Genomic DNA, 20,517 nt, shown 5'->3' on the forward strand with positions numbered 1-20,517 from the left:
AATTTGATAAACAGGAATTTTTGGGTCTTCGATTGCAAATATGACCACATAAAGTACGAAATGGCTACACTGCAGATTTAGTAGGCCGGTTTACTGCGTTAAACTGTTATTGAAAAAATCATACAACTTATGATACACGAAATGTCATCCTATGACGATTCGTATTACCAAAAATTTAAATTACAGTAGTTTTCATGAACAAGCTAATCTCTCACATAAATTGCCGGCCGGCTGGCCGCCGTGGATCAGGGGCAAATTCAGCATTGAATTTTTGAGGGCCTGACCTTGGTTTGTGGAGTATGGAATACCCTCCTGGAGAGAGGGGCGTTTTCCCGTGTAACATTTGTTAAAATACCCATTTTTTACGCCAAGCACTACGATACGTGCAGCTCAAACTTTTCTCACGTTTAGGACTTGAAGCCATGCATTTGCATACGAACTCCCTTTACTCCTTTACAAGGATATAAAACTATTTAACTAATAAAAAATTAGAAATTTTTGATAAAATTTTGAGGGTCCATGACCTCTGTGACTCCCCCCTAAATTCGTCACTGCCCTGGGTCCTCCCCTTATACACCCATTTATTTGACTCACTTGGTTCACTTGCTGATTACTTTGTTAGCGCCTCCTCCAACGGTGCCGTTAGCTCTTCCGAAGAGCACAGTTGGCCAGCCTAATGTTTGAAGACACGCTTCCTCCTCCAGGTCAGGGTTGGCGGTAAAAATACCGTTGGTCTCGAATGTCCACTGCTTCAAATCTTCTGCATTTTTTGGGCTCTCCTCCATGACTGATTGGTAGACCACGATCCGCAATTTTCTTCCCGTAATTTATATCATGAACAGATCCTACTGCCGGTGTATAAATTTACTTCTTCGGTGGGATTGTTTGTATGTTAAAACACAGGAATGGGACAAATAGCACAAAAAAGTGTAAGAGACCAGTGGTACCTTTCCAGCGTACACTGAAGAGTATAGAGAGCCCGAATAAATTTTGGTGGCACCTACGCGAAAACCCGTTTCCGTCCCAGCCGAGACCTTTTTGACGAACTGTATTGACAGAGGGGTAAGGTTTTCTGTGACCATTTTTACTCGGAACTCAATTGAGTAGTTTACACTCATTGCCAACCATCTGGCGTTTAATTTCATTAGGTAAACGGCTAAGAATTACCCCATTATATGGGCCGCCCTGAAGACCGTGCCTTTCCTTAAATGCCTATAGCCGAGCAGTGGCGCAGCGAGGGGGAGGTTTTGGGGGACAACCCCCCCCCCCCCCCAGAGCTCAGAGAAATGTTTACGTTTAATCCATTTTACTTAATTGGATTGATATTACTAATAGAACAGTGTAAGCATTAATAAAATATCCCTCAAAAAGCCGTAAAACTCGCCATTTTAAACTATTATCTTAATATTCTGCAATTTAATATTAATGATCTTCCGTCCCACCTTCTGTCCTCCCAAACACACACTCTTCTATATACGAACGATTGCAAGATCTACAAGGAGATAAAAAACACCTCTGACTGCAGAGATCTCCAAATTGCCCTAAATAAAGCTTCCCAGTGGTGTGACACTTGAAAATTAAAGCTCAACCCTAAAAAATGCAGCATCATGACTATAGCGTTAAAAACACAACCCGTCACTTTCAACTACACCATTAATTCATCTCCCTTGACCAGAGTTACGACGATGCAAGATTTGGGCGTTATAACCGACCCCAAACTAAACTATTCCGACCACATTCAGACTGTAAAAAAGAAAGCCATGTCTCTGTTAGGCCTTCTTTACCGCTTCACGGAAATTAAGGACCCCATTGCACTCCACTCCTATTTCTCAACGATTGTCCTTCCCATAGTTTTGTATTGCTCTCCAATTTGGTCCATGTCAGCCCCGACTAACCTAAAATCCCTTGACTGCATCCCCCACTTCTTTGCCAAAATAGTCAGGCATAGAATCCCTCACTTACGCAATATGTCCCCTGATTCTGTATTGTCTTCTCTTTCCTTGTCTAATCTGCAGAATCTCAGACTTAAAACGGAGTTCAACTTTCCACACAACATCTTGAACTCGACTTTTGACTGCCCTGAACTCCTCTCTCAGTTGAATTTTACAATACCAACTCGTTCCACCCGCTCGCTCTCCCTACTCCACCTTCCTATTCCCAGAATTTCCCTGACCAAGCGCTCATCCTTATATCGCCTTTCCTCCCTTCTAAATTCGCTCCCTCATTCCATAAATCCTTTTTACCTGTCACGCAAAAAATTCACCGCACAAGCTCTGACCCATATGTCTGCTAATTGAATTTTATACTTCCCTACTGGTTAATTCTTTGTTAGTTTTTATATTGTTATTGTATTGTGTCTAATGCATGTCATTGTTAAAAATTTCACTGTAAATTGGCGTCACGGCTGTATGTGAAATTTACTTAAATAAATAAATTTATTAATCTCGCACCTACCGCTTATCCTGGTGGGTATTCTATACCACCACACATCCCGGTATTAGTTGCACCTAAATCCCCCCAGCCTTAATTCCTAGCTGCGCCAATGCGGCCGAGGGCCTTCCTCTCCAAATAACCCCTCCCTTGGTCTTCTTCCACACTTCCATTGACGGATCAATGTTGGACGCTCTACCCTGACATTTATGAAAAAATTGAAGAGATAGTAACCTTCGAGGAGACTCCCCAGTGTAAGTTTTAACGCTAGAGAAAATACTTTTGAGCAACTTTTGGTTGGCCCCAACGTTTCCCGACCGATGCTGGCCACTTTTTCAAAGGAATCTCTGATCGGTCGGGAAGCGTTGGGGCCACACGAAAATTGAAGCGGCGACATAACTCAAAAGTTTTTTACCAAACATTCCGAGTACGCGCGAAAGTTTTGACGAAGAAAGTTTTCATTTCATCAGGTAAACAGACAATGATTAAAAGTGATAAAAAATATTAACTATTTTAAAATTATTTATGAATATCTTAACTGTTTAAAAAGGATTGATAACTATCTAAAAGCGACTTGTCTACGGATAGAGAGCCTATATTCATTATTGCATAACGCCAAGGCGCCGCGGCAAGCAATGAAATCACCCCCCACCCCTCCAAAAAAAAAAAAAAAACAAAAAAAAAAAAAAAAAAAACAACCGCCTCTACCCACTCCTGCCATCTTTCTCCTGCCGTTATGCGCCTTTAGATGCTTGGAACTTTTTAGCAGAGCTATACACAACATGGAACTATTACTTTCACTTATACAGCAAACAGTTTCATTGAGTTTATCACTAGAACTACCGATGAAGTCTTTTTGACTCCTCGCGATATACGCGATCGCCTGATGTACTTTCGAATTTCGCATATCAAACAAAAATGATTACCTTACGTAATTTATCAAATAAAGCTAAAATAATCAGCAAAAATATATAATGATAAGGTAGGAGTCAATATGACTCCATTCGGTAGTTCTAGGGATATCAAGTCGGTATTTCTAGTGTTAATTTTATTACGCTTAATCAACGAAAATTCTACATTAAAAAATCACTTACCTTGCCCTAGATACATCCAATCCGCGATATGTATTCTACCACTTGCTTTACCACGATACTTATTCTTCTACGGAGTTTTTTCATGGTCAAGGCAAATGAGTTTTCCTCAGCGGAATTTCCGCTCTTAATGTGCACTCGCGGATGACAACGTGAAGTTACGCCGCGGCGTCGGCTAGTCCGCGGTAAACTATTTAAATGATGCCTTAAATCACTCGGTCACACGAATAGCACTGAAATGGAACTCAAAGTTGCAGCTCAAACACAACCGTTTACGACAAGAGACTGAGACTCATTTGATTCATTTTCTAATAAATTGCTGGAAAAGCATATTACCACGATTTCACTATTTCAGTAAAAGGTACTTTTTAGAGGAAAATGGCGAGAGATGATTTGTGGCTGAGAACGTGTTGACATGGACAAAGTTTTGGTAATTTCTTGCTACCTGACTCTGTGAACTTACAGGATACGTTATATCATTACATAATCCATAGTTTTATTTCGCGATACATTTTTACTTTTACGTAGCCGTTATTCTATAAATTTATCTTTGTACGTAATTTGTCGTGATACCTAATCTTTTTTTAGTTTTTAGTTGACGAATTATGTTCAAGAGCTATAGTAATTTGCTTAAGTGTTACCCATACGTATCGGTTATTCTCTAAATTTATGTTCGTGCATAATTTATAATAATATTTTATCTTTTTCTTACTTTTAGTGGACGAATGTCGTAGAACAATAGTAATTTCCTATAGTTTTACTCTTATGTATCCGTTATTTCCTAAATTTTGCTTCTACAGAATTTCTAATAATATTTTATCTTTTTTTGTTTTTAGTGGACGAATCATGCCCAAGAACAGTATTAATTTGCAACAGTTTTACCCTTACAGATCCATTTTTCTTCAAATTTATGTTTAAGCACTTTCTAATAATTATTATTAGAAAGTGTTTTCATTCTTAGCGACGAATCATGTCCAAGAACAGTAGTATTTATTTAATATTCAGCCTACACTAAAGCATTCATATTTTTTGTTCCAGGAAAATCTAGTATGGCCCACGTCTTTTTGGTACCGAAAAAAGAGGACCGTCATCGGCAGTCAACTATTAGGCTGGACTCCATTCCCATGAACCACCACCGGCAGGAGCTCAACAATTCTTCCCTTGTTGCCGCACCGACCCTGTCGCTGAACGTCACCGCTGCTCTATTCCCCGGTCCACAGTCCGAGGAAGCCCGTAGAATGTCGTTGAGATCCAACGGACTGCTTCACCTTGAGGTCCACTTGCAAGGCGAAGAGGGTGCGACGATATCAATGTTCCCAGAGGAGCACGTGTTACCAGACCCACCTCAGCTGTTGCTTTTCTACACGCTCGGAGATAAACGCGCTCCGCCGAGCAGTCGAAGGAAGGGACGCGTCCGACGAACCATCCAGGAGGAATATGAGGAAGAGACGAACATGATCTGGAGCCGGGTGCCCGAACTTCCGAGGTTCAAAGAATTGTCCGGAGCGAAAAAGAAGCCCCCACGCAACTCGTGTCGCCGCCAGCCCCTCTATGTGGACTTTGCAGAGATAAACTATGACACCTGGATTGTAGCTCCCGATGGCTATGAGGTATTTTATCTGTTATGTAAGTCATGAGTCCAGATTTGGTTAACCTACGATAAATTACTAGGAAGCATTCAGTTTTAACTGGCCAAATTGTGATTGGAAAATCAAAACAATGAACCGCTTTTTTTCAAAAAGCTCGGAATTCTTTTCGGGGTTTGATTGGAAATTTAAAAAAATTCTACACGAACCTTTTAGTGAGACCGTTTTTCTTCAGGTCTTACTCTAGGAATACAATCTCATTTTCTTACACATTATATTTATTTTTAACTAGAATCGAACCCTTTAGCCATATAACTTAAGATTGGAAAATCAAAACAAAATTGAAATGTATTTTTTGAAAAAGCTTGGAATTATTTTCGGGATTCAATTTGAAATACAAAATCCTAGACGAGCCTTTTACTGCGACCCCTCAGCGTCAAATCTTATTCCAAGAAAAAATATCATTCTCTTGCACATTACATTGCAAGTATAATGCGAATGATTACAGCATGCAACATGTACACTTTCCATGAATAATTGCAACTTACATAGAAATGTTTACAGAGCTGAACAGCCGTTAATTACATTCTCGCGCATTCTTTATAGTGTAAACTCACAGATGCAATTTTTCCCGAAAGTTGGACGCGAGTTATTTTGCGAGCTCTCGCGCGAGCCAGTGTCACTGCTGGTTGCGACAGTTGGTATGAAATCCGTTTCCAAGTGACAGCATTCGGAGCAATTTCAACTCGCGGAAGTGGTCCCTCCCATACCATGGTCAGTAGCTTTTTACAATGCCACGAAGTAGACTTTCGCAAACTGCTGCTGCGCTAGTGTTAATTGATTATTGGCATAGATTACATAAACAGAAAAAAAGAAAGAGGAGTATCTGGGTTAAGGGATGGATTGATAGAAGGCAACATTTGAGAGCTTTCACGACTTTAGTAAATGAGTTACAAATGGAGGACCCTCAACAGTTTAGGAATTTCATTGGGATGTCTGCTGCAGAGCTGGAGAATCTGCTCTACTTTGTTGGGCCATAAGTCCAAAAACAGGACATATTGTTTTGAAGGAATCGATATCAGCGAGTCTGCGGCTGATAGTTATTGTCCCACGTTTTCTTTCCTCTGGTACTTATAATGGTTTTTATTCGTTATATTGGCCTGATTGTATGTCTAAGTATCCACAGTAATCAAACGGATGGAGCGATTTTGACCAAATTGGGTATGCGGTTTTAGTTAATGAATAACCGGATACTTTTTTTCCTTCTTTTAGGTTGATTTTTAAGATTTTTTGACAAAAATTACTTTTTTCTAAAATTAATCTTTAGAAAAAATTATCTCCAACGATTTTGATGAAATTTAGGCTACAATGTTTATAGCATACTGAATGCTTAATAAAATGTCTTAAACTGCATCTCTCCTAAAGTTATCGTTCGGAAGTTATAACAGTTCAATTATAATTTTCTTCAAATTTTATAAGAATAGCTAATACTAGTAAAGTAGTAAAATTGTCCATCCCAATCTACTTGAGAGAAAATTTGTGCCACTGAAACGGTACCATGCATAGCTATATGTTTGGCGCTGTACTATCTATGCACTATCTTTGTCATGCAATCAAGAGTGTCAGACACTCCGCCACCCAGCTCGCGACACTTCTCGCGACAGCTGTCGCGACACTGCTCGCCGGCCTGTTTACACTTGCAATTTTGACTGTCAGACAGAAAAATCGCGCGATTTCTCGCAGGTGTAAACCTAGCTTTAACATTGAAAAACCATTCAGCAAAGGTGGAGTAATAAGATACTAATAAACACGAGGAGGTAGAAGTATAAAACCTATGTAAGTGGATCAGGGGCGCAGCTAAGAATTACGCCTGGGGGGGTTTCAGGCGCAACTAATTCTGGTGGTCTAGGGGGTATGAAATACCCGCGAGGGTAAGCGTGAGGTGCGGGGGCCCTCTGCCAGAAAAGGTTTTAGGATAAATGGTTCAAAATGGTGAGTTTTACGGCTTTCTGATGGATATTTTATTAATCCTTACAGCATTACATAAGTAATATTAATCCAACTAAATAAAATTGATTAACCTTAAAAATTTCTCTGAGCTTTGGGGGGGGGGGGGGTTAAACCCCAAAACCCCCTCGCTGCCCCACTGATGTGGATTACACCAACTAAAGTTATAGTTTTCAATGCATTGAAACGATAACTAGTTAATACTAAAAGAATGGAAGAAGGCCATTTTTTACACATTTTGATTTCCACGTTCCGCCATTTTTTTGTTTCTGCATGAATGGACCCGGGAATCGTCGCTTTGTTCTCATTTTGGCAAATTCATAGGAGAGAGGGGCTGTTTTTGAAGTTTTTGTACTGAGAAACTACCCCACTTTTACTCTCAGCGCATCCAAGACCTTCACCCGCTTGCTGCTACAAAAAATTTACGAGCAACAAACAATTTCATTACCCCGAGGAAGTCTCCAGCAGCAGAGACGAAACTGTCGGTACATGTACTTTCAAGCTTTGATGCGGATTTACTCAATATAACATCGCTGGGCGTTATAGTTTGGGTTTGTAGGGTTACTGGTCATTTACTTGGGGATTTCGAAGTTTAAAAGCTTGTTATACTTGAAAATAACAAAAATTATAGCAGTAATAGGGTGGTTTCCTTTTATATTTTTATTGCCTAAATCGAAAGATTATTACTCCTGGAGTACGCATTTCACACTTTTAGATTTTTTAATGACAATATCTATTTTTCACGATCAAATAAAAAGTGAATATTTTCAAGCGCGCGGAAACGCGACGGCTAAGTATGAATGATGGGAAAAGCCCGTGTGACGTCATTCTGGTTCCCGCTGCCGCCGAGTGAGGTGACCTTGGGGCGAGAATATGTGCGCCACTCTGATGCAGGCTGCTAGCAGGTAGCGCTTGGCTTAAATAAGGATTGTTAATACCTTGGAAACTTTCCGACCATAGGCAGTTTTAATAGGTGATTTTTAAGACATGTTTTCCTGAGCTCTGTGCCTCATGCATGCATTGGTAATCTCAGACGATGTAAAACTCCTATCTAGTCGTATAGAAACTAGTTCCCTGTGACGTCACGTGGAGTGGCATCGCATGGGCGCCAATCTGGCCTTTTTCAAATGCGATTAAAATTGACCATTGCCATTCGTCTAAACCGGTATTTCTAAGACCAAATAATTTGTGTATTACGAATACACCAATGGTGGGTAACGAATCGCAATCAGTGCCTTTCGTTTTCTTTGGCGAAGGAAACGACCCTATCGTCATCAATAATGAAATAAACCCTTCCCACGTATTTCGCCGGATATCATGCAGATACAGGCGTATGTATAGGAATGTTTCTCTTCTAACAGGGAGAGGCTAGTGGATTATTCCCACTAGTCGTAGCGAAATCTGTGTCACATCGCTGACCAAAAAATATCTCGCGAATTTCAACATTTGACTAAGCGGTACACTGCCACACATTGGGAAAAGAGGAACTCTCCTCCTACCACTGACGCGGCCACGGAATGAGTTCGTCTGACTCTGACCTAGTTCAGCTTGCATCAATAAGGAGCTGATAATGAGCATGATTCACTGATGGGGAACAGATGTATACCCCAAGATGTGAAAAGAGATTATCTCCATTGAATTAGCTAGCGATGATTGTAAGACATATCGATATGTCATTGATATAGAAGTACTAGCTGACACAGAAGAAGCGCTCAGATTGGTGATGAGGTATTTTCGGTATCTGATTAAAAATGGACGAAATATTCAAATCAATCTTCCACTCTTACTGCCCTTCGAACGATGGGATGTCGGATACTAATTCATGCGCGATTCTTTCGGCTATGGTAGGAACTACATATGAAAATAATGTCCACCTATCTTTTAAATTACATGCTTATAGATAGAATTACTAAAAAGATTTGAATTTTCATTGAGCACTGGCATCACTGAGCTGAATAAATTAAAATAATGAATTATGGCCAAATTAATTATTGTGCTCTAAGCGAGATAAATAATTTTAGTTAATTTCGACCAATTTAGAATTCTTACAATTTTTTCCTACGTAATTTTTAATAATTTCATAAATGGAGCAATGAAACATTTCATTCTGTAGTCATCTTACCCGGGAGACAATTTTTGAATACAAAATTTTAAAAGTATATGAAAACAAACATCTGAAGCCGATTGTATAATTCTGTTCATTACGAATCAGTCCAATAAACTATGTAAAATCTCCAAAATGGCATCCCCCCTTGTAGATTTGAAGCCACTGCGGCCTTAAAATACATTTTTTTTCAAGCTGCATACCAGACCAGTATAATATGCTCGGAGGTATAGTCATAACCGGTTTCATTAAAATTTGTTTACATGGCTTACCTCACATTCCCTAACATCCTATTTCCCTCACTCATCTCCGCTGAGAATCGCTCGACTGTCAACAAAATAGTTGAAAGGAGCATGGGCGCAGCGAAGAATTAAGGCTAGGGGGGTTTTAGGCACAAATAATACTTAGGGGTGTGGAGGTATTGCATACCTGCTAGGGTAAGCAGGAGTTGCGATGGCCCTCCTTTCGAAAAATTTTAAGAATAATGGTTCAAAATGGCGAGTTTTACGGCCTTCTGATGGATATTTGATTAATCCTTACACTATTCTATAAGCAATACTGACCCAAATAAGTAAAATGGATTAAAATTAAAAATTTCTCTGAGCTCTGGGGGGGAGGGGGGTTTACCCCCAAAACCCCCCCCTTGCTGCGCCACTGGAAAGGAGGACGAGTAGTAACCTTCAGGTTATAACACTTGAAGTTAAATGGGCAGCTTAGGAGGTTAGCTCCTGGTACCGTATACTCGCAGTGGAAACATTTGCCTTTGAAACCTCTGAGCTCGGAGGATTTTTGCCTCAGTGACCTTAACATACAGCTTCTTCGAATAGCGGGAACTTTCGCGGAGTCATAATGGATTACCGCGAAATATAATTGACATTGATGGCCAGCGATTTAAGTACAGTTCATTGGTTTGACAGTCTCCTTTTATCCTCCTTTACATTTACGTACTGTTTTCCAATGATTTTTAAGGCCTGGAGGCCATGCCATGGTTAACCATGGTTACACGATACATTAACACGTACGGGTCAATGTCTTAATGTATGAACGCGAGAATGAACGCCAAAATGCACCGTGTAACTGCCCAACTTGTGCGAATGCATGCACAGAAAATAGAACCTGTTCTAATTTGGTTCATGCATTCGTACATGTTCCGTTCCGGTCCACTAAAATCATGCACGCAAACGTACATTAACTTGTACGAGTTAATGTACCATGTAACCTTAAAAGTAAGAAAGTTTTTTGGAATAAAAGAATTAACTCCCGATTTATTGCTTTTCTACGCTTTAACCTGAATATATGTGGAACAATTAAAATTAAGATTTTCTTTCCTTAATTCACGAAATTCAAAATTAGCCTTGAAGACAAATTAAGGTCATTTCTTTTTATTTTACCTACCACTACGATTTTCTGGCGAAAATATATCACTCACAATTTAGTCCCGAGTGGTACTTAAAACACTAGGCAACAGTTTTGAGGAGTACAAAAATTGGAATTGCGATTCTAATCACTTATTTTATATTTGCTAGTAATTAGTGTAATACATGGAACTAGAAAAAATATTCTGCCTGCCATTCTATTGGAACACATTCAGGGTGCATTCCGGCAGTACCTTTCTTTGGGCCACCACACACTTTGAGGATTTAATGTGGGGGAGTCTGAAAGCTTCGCCAGGGTTAAAACCAGGATCCTAAGGTGAAGGCGCTCATCCCACTCTGATACAATGCTCGCCTCAGATTCCCCAGCCCCTTGTTATTTCGTTAGAACATTACTTTCCCAAGTCCCACACTAAGATTTTCGCAGGTTTTTCACGCCCCCCTTCTTGTGTGGACTTTTTCCTGCAGTGGGTTTTTATAGTTGTTTATATTTTTGATATTTCACAAACAGTGTATATAATATATCCTTTGTGTTGTAAACGTCTACCATTTTTTAATTTGTTTGATTGACGCTATGGAGGGGTTAGATGGAAGAGGGGACTTCTTAGTCTCCACCTCGACCGAATAAAGGCATTTTATTATTATTATTATTATTACTAAGGTGAGTAGCACAACTTTCTTGTCACTGCTAAATTTTCTTGTAGGAGGCAACGACTAAATTTCAATACATCTCCAAACTCGTTAAAACTTTTTTATTTTGATTTTAATGACTTTAAACTAATACAACTGACTCAGATTAACAGGGAGTGGGTTCTGAAATGCAGTTTGCATCCACTTTCAGAACTCAGGGAAATGAGAAAGGCACATGAAATATCTACCTGCAATGTCTCAGAGGCCAATCTTACTCACATACTATAATAAATTGTCTACTGTGCCTCATGTACACTGCTTTCCAGCAGTGTTCCTGTTCTGGCTTCTACCACAGGACATGCAGATATGCTTCCATTAACTTTCACTAAATAATCTTTAGAAAGAGATAGTCTTTTTGTTCTTTTTAACACTTTGAGACCGAGCGTCATCTATAGATGACGCGCCGGACTCTGCCCAGATCTGAGTGTCATCAAGAGATGACGGCCGACTGCGCTATTAAAATATTTTCGGATCTGGGAAAAATTAAAATTTTTACCTTAGGGCTGAAAGTGTTAAAAAGGAACCCTCCTAGAAATATCTTTGCAGACTTTGAAGTTCAGTTGCTTTGCCATTTTTTGTGCCACGTAGCATCTCATAACTTGCTTGAAGAATGGGCAAGAATATAAAGTTCAACCACCTTTATTAACTCTTAATGTTGTCCTTGAAATTATGATTTATACTCGAAAGAGTTGATTTTGATCATTAGAGATTGCAAACGGGATTGTATTTAAAATGATAAATTTAAAATCAGACGATGACGAGCAAAAAAGTAATTGTACGGTTATAGTTTATTCCATCCAGGATTCCAAGGAGGGAAGGCTGCATTATAAAATTGTCTCCACGGAAGAAAAATCTGACTCCACCACAATGTAGATACTATGTATCTGTACCGTGGAATACTGACTAACAATGAGCATATTGTACATTTTTCAATACCTATTTCTCAGCAAGGGGCATACATAATTTGATGAAAGTTAAATCCATCAAAGTATTGAATAATTTGCTTTCAATAACATTTCACTGCTCTCCAGTTTATGTCATATTTAATGAAACATAATTATCCACTGCAAACGATTCAGAATTTAATATATTTGATTGTATTCTAAGAGCTTGAGAATAATGATACTTTAATTTGTTAAAGTTATTAGATATTTAAAATCAAAAGACATGCTTTCATGTTGGGAGACCCAAAAGAGGGGGTAGTCTTAACGCAGATCAAATACTGTACATGAATTGGATGGATGAGGCAGATACTTTGTGGAGATCCATTATGAGATATGAAGTGAAACACTTTGCACTTTCCACATAAAAATTTATAAAACTACAGTCGACATGTTTCACTGCACTGCGGCATTATCAAGACTAAACCAAGAAATTAACCATGCCAATATAAATACAAAAATGCACACACGCAAACATTTGAGAAATTGGGGGTGGAAGGTGGGGTGGAAAGGAGGGTTGGGAATTTTAAACTGGCCGTTGGTCTTAGGTGAGGTAGGGGATGGTGACTATTTTCAGCTGCTCGGAGGGTTTTTTCCCCATTAGCTGAGGGAGGTCAAAGATCAGAGAATGGAAGGGAAAAATATGGTCATTAGTAATAACATCTTTCCTATTAATAGCAGAAACGATGTTTATGTACAATTGTTCCCAAATGTCCATATCCAATAAAGGGAAAAAAATCTGACAGCACCACCTTTTAAGTAATTTTTTCTTACATATCTGAGAGCACCTGAAAATAGTCACAATCCTAGTCCATCCATCTCTAGTCACTCCCCTACCTCACCCCAGACCAATGGTCAGTTTAAAATTCCCAAACCCTCCTTTCCACCTTGTTGTCTTGATAATGCTGCAGTGCAGCGAAACATGTTGACTGTAGTTAAATAATTGTTATGTGGAAAGTGCAAAGCGTTTCACTTCATATCTCAAATACTGTACTTGTCGGTACTTCTATACTGCCCTTCTACACTAATTCTTCTTCTACTTTTTTTCCCCTTTAGGCCTACCAATGTGTTGGGAAATGCTTTTTTCCTGTAAGCGAGCATCTGTCTCCCACTAAGCATGCTATACTTCAGACATTGGTGCACTCCGTCTCCCCAAGAAAGGCTTCTCGTGCTTGCTGTGTGCCGACTCGTCTCGAGTCCATCTCAGTGCTCTATGTGGATCAAAATGGTGTGCTGACGTATCACTTTAGTTATGAGGACATGGTGGTTGCCGAGTGTGGCTGCAGATGATCAAAAACTATTCTCGTCCAAACAACTCAGAATAAAAATGCTTACAAAGGAGTCCAGAGATACATCCAACAATGACTGGAAAGACTGTCCAGAATCTACATTCAGTCAAACCTATTGCAGCTGACAGCAAGTCTATTGCCCTAATATATTGGTGTACTCATCAGCATTTGCTCCAAAATATGCCAGCAATTTTAATACACAATTTTTCCGAATGAAATTTGTGTGCAAACCCACAACTCTTGTAACCAGTGGTTCACCTAACCAGAAAAGTCGACCACATTCAAACGAATAATTAAAAGCAGTCACGATGTCAATTTAACAAAAAAATGGCCTTTTTAGCCATCATACAGCCCAAAACTGATTTTCTGGTAGCAAGAGTTAGGGAGCAAGTAATAAAGAGAATATCACATAACCATCACAAATTAAGGTATACAAGAAATGTTAAATCTATTAAGTGCTATTTTTATCACTAGTTTCCTAACTGAAGTCAATCCATCACAGAATAATGAAAGGCAGAATGAGGCATAAATCATGATATGATCAGAATATTGACATTTACTCTTGATAAACAATATGTGAGGAACAAAGAATTAAAAAATTATGATCAACATTGGTCTTTTCAAAGACACCTAAGAAACTAAAGCACACTTTTACTCAAGACCTTTCTTCGCAGAGAAATTGTGCGCTTTCTCAGCTACAAGAGACATGCTATTAATTTGTATTCTATGAATGAAGCTTGGTGAAGAGTTATCAGAAAGATGTGCTCTTTGCACATCTACAGATGCAATACATGGGGATGTCAGTCCCTTTATCGTCCAATTGACTTAACTCTTCAAACAATTAATGCCCCTTTTTTCAACATAAAGAAGTAACTATGTTTTCTGTATTTTTCAAGAAACACCTCTAATACAACCGAGTAGTTAAACTTTAAAATAAAAAGCTTGGGTTTCAATGGGGATTAGGAATTGTTTACAAACAATTTTTGAAGGATTATTGGCAGAGTTTACTGCTCCAGCTTTCTGTTCCAGAGCTTAGCTAAGAATACAACGCTAGTAACAAGATTACAATTCCATTTGGAAAAAAAACATTGGCTAAGCAATTTCAAATTAAGATTTAGAAATTTTCAGGTGCGTGTGCAAAAAAAATTTACCAGACAAATAAATAGCGAGTATATACAATCAGCTGACAATGGATTATCACCAATAGCATTGGAAATGAGGGTGAGAGGGAGGCCACATCCCCCTCCAGAATTTGCCCCAGGATTACATAGATGAAAGGGGACCTATGATAATTTACAGAATGATAAGTCTTCATTTATAAAAATTACATTTCACTTATTTCTAACCTGCTTTCTTCCTTCCGACACACATTGTCACATATTCATACGTATTTATAGCACTTAATAAATCATTGTTTTATGTCCTTTTTGCATCAGTTTTCATGGTAATTATAATAGAAAGTGCGATATGGGAGAATGTCAATTTTTCGATCTGGATATGAAATCACGTTTCCATTGGAAAATTGTTTTTTTTTTCTGAGGCATCGAAACACAAGAAATTAGTACTTTTTCTAGAGACAAACTTAATAAATCATTGTTTTACGTCCTTTTTGAATCAGTTGTCATGGTAATTACAATAGAAAGTGCGTTACGGGAGAATGTCAATTTTTCAATCTGGATATGAAATCACGTTTCCATTGGAAAATTGTTTTTTTTCTGAGGCATCGAAGGGCAAGAATTGCATACTTTTTCTACAGACAAACTTAATAAATCATTATTTTACTTCCTTTTCGCAACAGTTGTCATGGTCAGCCACCGAGTTCCCCGTGCAATATCATTTCTCGTTTTGCCATCCATCCACATGCATATCTGCGAATTGTACCACCTTGCACTTCACCTTTTGACTTCCCCTTGGAGCGATTGAGCCGTCGCGATGGATGAGAAATCGCTCCGCTAGCTGTCTGTATCACCACCTATCAGCAAAAATGTTGGCCTTTCCTTCATGAGATGTGTCCCCTTCTCTAGGGTGTTTTCCTTCTTGAGATGTGTGGTTCTCTAGGGTCCCCTTCATGAGGGTGTCCCCTTCTCTCCCCTAACCCCATGGAGAAAATAGTTATGAAACCCCAGATTCATGCTGCCAAAGGAATAGGAAGGACTAAAAAGAAGGCTTGAGCTCCGACTACTCAGGGTCTCAAGGGTTTTGATGGTATGATTCACAACCAAACCTATATGTGGGTCATAGCTGACATTTGTTCTTTCCTTTGCAATATCCCATGTTCGCTGAGGTAGTCTTCTTCTGCATGAGAAAAGCATCATTAGCACAGGGGACACCAACTCAAGAACTCAAGTAATTCTGACACATAAAACACTCAGGAAGTGTAACTAGATTATGAAGGGATCAGTTAAGAATCTAGCTATGTCCTGTGCAAATTTCTGTGACTATCTTCCCAAGAATTGTGTATGAACCTAGGGATGCACTAGAATAAAACTTTATTTTAGTACTAAAAATTTTATTTTTATAAACACTCAATATATAAACATGTGAAAAAATAATTTAACAATTTTGACTATTAATTGAAATGAGCTTTTACTGCTCATAATTTTACATCATTTTAGGCATAGGAACAGTGAATACAAAGTTTTTAGAAATGACTGGACACCCTTTGAAAATATCTCGAGCATATGATGCCATAATAAATTCCCAGAATATGAAACACAACAACACCATGACAGGTACTTCGTACACTGGGTTAACTAGAGGAAAATAAAGACTTTACAAAAGGACTGAAGAAAAAACTTATTTCAAGGCCCAGGTTAAATTGCAAAGATGGCATTCCGTGAAGCTAAAAAACTACAAGGGATTTTCTTTTGAATTAGGATAAAACAAATTTTCACAAAATGAACAGCCATAGGAAATTAGTACATACATATTTCTAATATGAAAAAGATGTAACTAAACTACCACAGACTTTTACTTTGCGTTAAATACACTCTAAGGGATCTACCCTGACTGGACCTGAAAGATTTAAAACAACCACTGAATTCATCAACATATTGGCCTTTTTAAATCAACTTCAACGTCCTTTTAACTTTCACCCAAGATGAAGAAAAAAATCAGCTAACCCAGCATAGAATTGTGAGTAAGAAATAGTATAAATTATTACTTGAGGCAGTAATAAGTGAAATTTACATCACTTCAGAGGACTGGCACAAAAAATAATTTGAAAAACAGCAATGGTGATAATTTTTGAAGATGTGAAATCAATGCCACAACAAATACATGCCAGAATATAATTTGCATACCACGATAGTGTTACACACTATTAACCTTCATTACATCCACTGCTATCAGCAGTACATTATCAGCATTTATTGCTTTGTTGTTCCCTTTGAAATAAAATTCTTGATGAAAAATAATTAAAATTGAAGACGTACACATAAAGTGCTTGTAAATAAATTCTTCCACCCTCAAGGCCAGAGACCAATTAATTTGCCAGTCCTAGAAACCTGGTACTTTTTGTTCATAAACCTCATTATTAACTTGTGTATCACATGTAGATATGAAACGATCACTGTGGTGAAAGCAGGTATGATTTATTATCCACCCTGGATCTAATATCCACATTACTTCACTTTATCAATCCACACAGAATTTGAGCTATGGCTAATCCTGTTCATACAAATTAATTCAGCACAAAATTTATCAAGCAACATTTTAAATGATGCATAATGTTTTCGCTCCACTTGGCAATAATCCCATACTGAGCTCCACTGAAATACTATTAATGGTGAGGTATATGTATGCAGTTGAATTAAAATTCAATTACTGCATCATAAGGATAGCCAACACTACCACTAAATACATACAGTTTAGACTGATTGTCGCAGCATTGAAATGCATAAAGGAAAGGAATCCACAATGCTTTCTGAGCTTATTTAAATTTACGTTGCTATTTATCTCTAAAACCCTTAAAAGATATTTTCAACAAAGTATATAAATAACATAATGTTATTCGATTTTATAAAGTTTTTTAGATAAGAGATCCAGTATTGAATTTCGTACATCACCAAATGGAAATATATATGACCAACAGTGAAGGAGGAAACATTGCAAAATGAGGAATGTAAAAGACTAAACTGAGGCTTATCCGAATGTCATGAAACTTTAACTTGAAAATATCTGATATCTTCAGCAAGTACCAAGAGAAAACATTTAGTGTACCTAAAAACTGAATCTTTTTATTCCTAAAAACATATTATATTAATACACTGAGCAGTGACGCTATGTCTCATTAAATACTCCCACAACAAAGGTCCATGTATTTACCCTGAGGAGGAGAAACTCACTAAAATATAAACTGAGGCCCACCTCTTCATATTAGCAAAATTAACATTTGCAGGATACGGCCTACCAAGTCAAGGTTCTTGTATTAAATCCTGAATAACATTGCAAACACTGTTTGCCTAATTTCTATGCATCAAGTAGTGAAAGATAAAGCTCTAGGGTGGAAAATATTGTGCTATAAGCAGAAGTCCACTTCCAGGATTCAAAAGCAGCCTCCTTACTTTGAATAAAAACATTTTCAGAATCCTCAGTGCAACACTAATAAATTAATTCACATAAACTATGACAGATTTTTATGACTAACTTTGGATTTACACCCTGTTCTGTACAAATATGGTAATACATGAGTACTAGATAACTCAATCCCAACATTCCAGAATTTAATATTTCTTCGGAGATAAAACTTATTCAGAGAGAAATCAAAGAAAAAGAAATTGGATATTACCCTGTAACAGTACTTATCATAATTATTAATGACCAAAACTTCATTCCTGAATTAAAAGTATGAGAGCTCCATTAATAAACACAACAAAAGCAAGAAATAACAGCAAAAAAATCACTAGGTCCATTTACAACCTAGGATATCTTAATTAATCAACAACTGAATCCAAACCAAAATATGCATCTCAGTATTGCCAGAGAAATAAATGCTTGAGAAGAAAAAGTCCTCCAAGTTCTAGCATTGACAGAACATGATTCATGGTGGTGATATTGTCAGAAAATTAATAGGAGGGTGGCCTGAAATAAGCACGCTGCTTTAAAGGCTGTAAGTCACAGGAAATAACTCAGAAACCGAAAGCCTTTTTTTCTTACTACTTGGACAACTTCATGGTAACTGCATAAATTTGCTTCAAGTCTATGCAAAAATAGCAAATAATACAGCTGCAGAACAAAAAATATCTTGATTGGGACTTACTTTGGGATCTCAAAGATCCACATGAACTAATCGAAGTGAGAATGATACTAACTACGATAAAATTACTTCTCTATTTTAAAACAGGAATGAGAAAAAAATGGAGTTCGATCCATGTTCATTTAGATAATAACACTTCGTCTTCTACGTGGTACGAAATCTGACATAGAGTAGTATTTACCCAGAGAATGGGGTGATCAAAAACAATTATAAATATGGATTGCATATACTAAAACAATAAGAATTTGTGCTACACAATTCACTGAGCTCTAATATCTCACTGTTGAAGTATTTGCATAACTGGATATTTCCTAACGATGAAGTCCACTCTGAAATGCTAGGATCAAGTGACCCAAGTTTTAACCCAGGACCAAATAGAACAATACATTTGAATTCCCAAACAAAGAATTGAACCAGGCACCTCAACTAAGGTACTGGAAATAAAATAGTGAACTGCTAGGGCAATAAATAAACCAATTGTAACTTAACTATTTCGACCATTCACAATGTATCAAACGATACATAAACAACTATATAATAAATTGGATGAATATAATAAATAATAACAATTTTCTCTGACAAAACAAATAGGTCTTAAATACTTTCACGAAAATAAGTTGGAGTTAGCAGCACTGGCAATGCAATGCAGAACAAGTCTAACACAAAAATTTCACTTAAGCTGATTCCCTGAAACTCCCACAGCAATCAGCTAACTTCGTAAGGATGTCACAGCACATATCAGAGCTTTATTAATAAATTACACCAGTATTAAAAACTTACACTGTCCTTGTCACAATTAGTTACTCATGAGGATCTGTTCTTCAATGAAAACGAACAGAGGCGAGGGCCGATTTAGAATTCTGCCATGAATACTTTATCCGTCACTGGTGCTGTAGTTGGGGATGAGCAGGTAACATATGAGCATGTTCATAGTGCATGTCACTGAAAAAAAATTCACTCAATGTAAAAAAAACACATTTCAAATGGTAAGGTGTGACTTTTGAAGGAGGTGACCAACTCCAGCATGCCTTTACCCGCTGAGGGGCCGACTTCAACAAGGTGGCCAATTCTTTCCTGGGCCTCTAAGCGTAAGTTATTCTCACTCCTCCAATGAAAAACCTCATACAACATTTTGGCACATCACCAAAGGCGCGAGTTTTTCCTTCGACAAGTAGATGCCAGAAATGCATATTTAGCAACGCCAATTTCTCTCTGTCTCATCCCCTCAGAAATCCCCCAAATCTGTGGAGGCCATCCAGTGTCTGGGCTAGCACTGTGTCCACCCAGAGATCAGATTGTGTTGGCTTGCATTGCCATTCCACTCAGCATGTCCAGGTTCGAATCCCAGCAGTGGCAGAGATTATTCACCGGCTGCCCGATTACTGCTGGAGTCTAATTATTGAGGGCACTTAAAGTACAGCACTTAGTCAATAGGGTGGTTTCCTATTATTTTTTTATTGCCTAAATCGAAAGATTATTACTCCTGGAGTACATATTGCACGCTTTTAGATTTTTAAATGACAAAATCTATTTTTTACGATTAAATGAAAAGTGAAAAATTTCAAGTGCCCCAAAACGCGACAGGTAAGTATGAATGCTGAGAAAACTCCAGGTGACGTAGTTCTGGTTCTCGCTGCCGCAAGTGAGGTGACCTTGGGGTGAGGCTTTTAGCACTGATACTAGCAGGTAGCACTTGGCTTAAATAAGGATTATTATTGCCCTATCAAACGAAGGAAACTTTTCGACCTT

General features: G+C 38.1%; 2 protein-coding genes across 2 annotated transcripts in view; one reads left to right on the forward strand and one right to left on the reverse strand.

Annotated features, from left to right (window-relative positions):
* The window catches only part of LOC124171927 (protein decapentaplegic-like), a 31,689-nt gene extending 15,398 nt beyond the window's left edge, over window positions 1–16,291 (forward strand). The window contains exons 3-4 of the mRNA XM_046551357.1: window positions 4,560–5,131; window positions 13,279–16,291. Coding sequence (XP_046407313.1) covers window positions 4,560–5,131; window positions 13,279–13,512 — 806 coding nt within the window. The 3' untranslated portion in view covers window positions 13,513–16,291. The remainder of the gene's footprint in view (window positions 1–4,559; window positions 5,132–13,278) is intronic.
* Window positions 16,292–17,039: 748 nt separating this feature from the next.
* Window positions 17,040–20,517, reverse strand: part of LOC124171926 (protein Hook homolog 3) — a 36,695-nt gene continuing 33,217 nt past the window's right edge. Inside the window, exon 16 of the mRNA XM_046551355.1 lies at window positions 17,040–19,710. Coding sequence (XP_046407311.1) covers window positions 19,650–19,710 — 61 coding nt within the window. The 3' untranslated portion in view covers window positions 17,040–19,649. The remainder of the gene's footprint in view (window positions 19,711–20,517) is intronic.

Source organism: Ischnura elegans, chromosome X (genome assembly GCF_921293095.1).
Source record: "Ischnura elegans chromosome X, ioIscEleg1.1, whole genome shotgun sequence".
Lineage (NCBI taxonomy): Eukaryota > Metazoa > Arthropoda > Insecta > Odonata > Coenagrionidae > Ischnura > Ischnura elegans.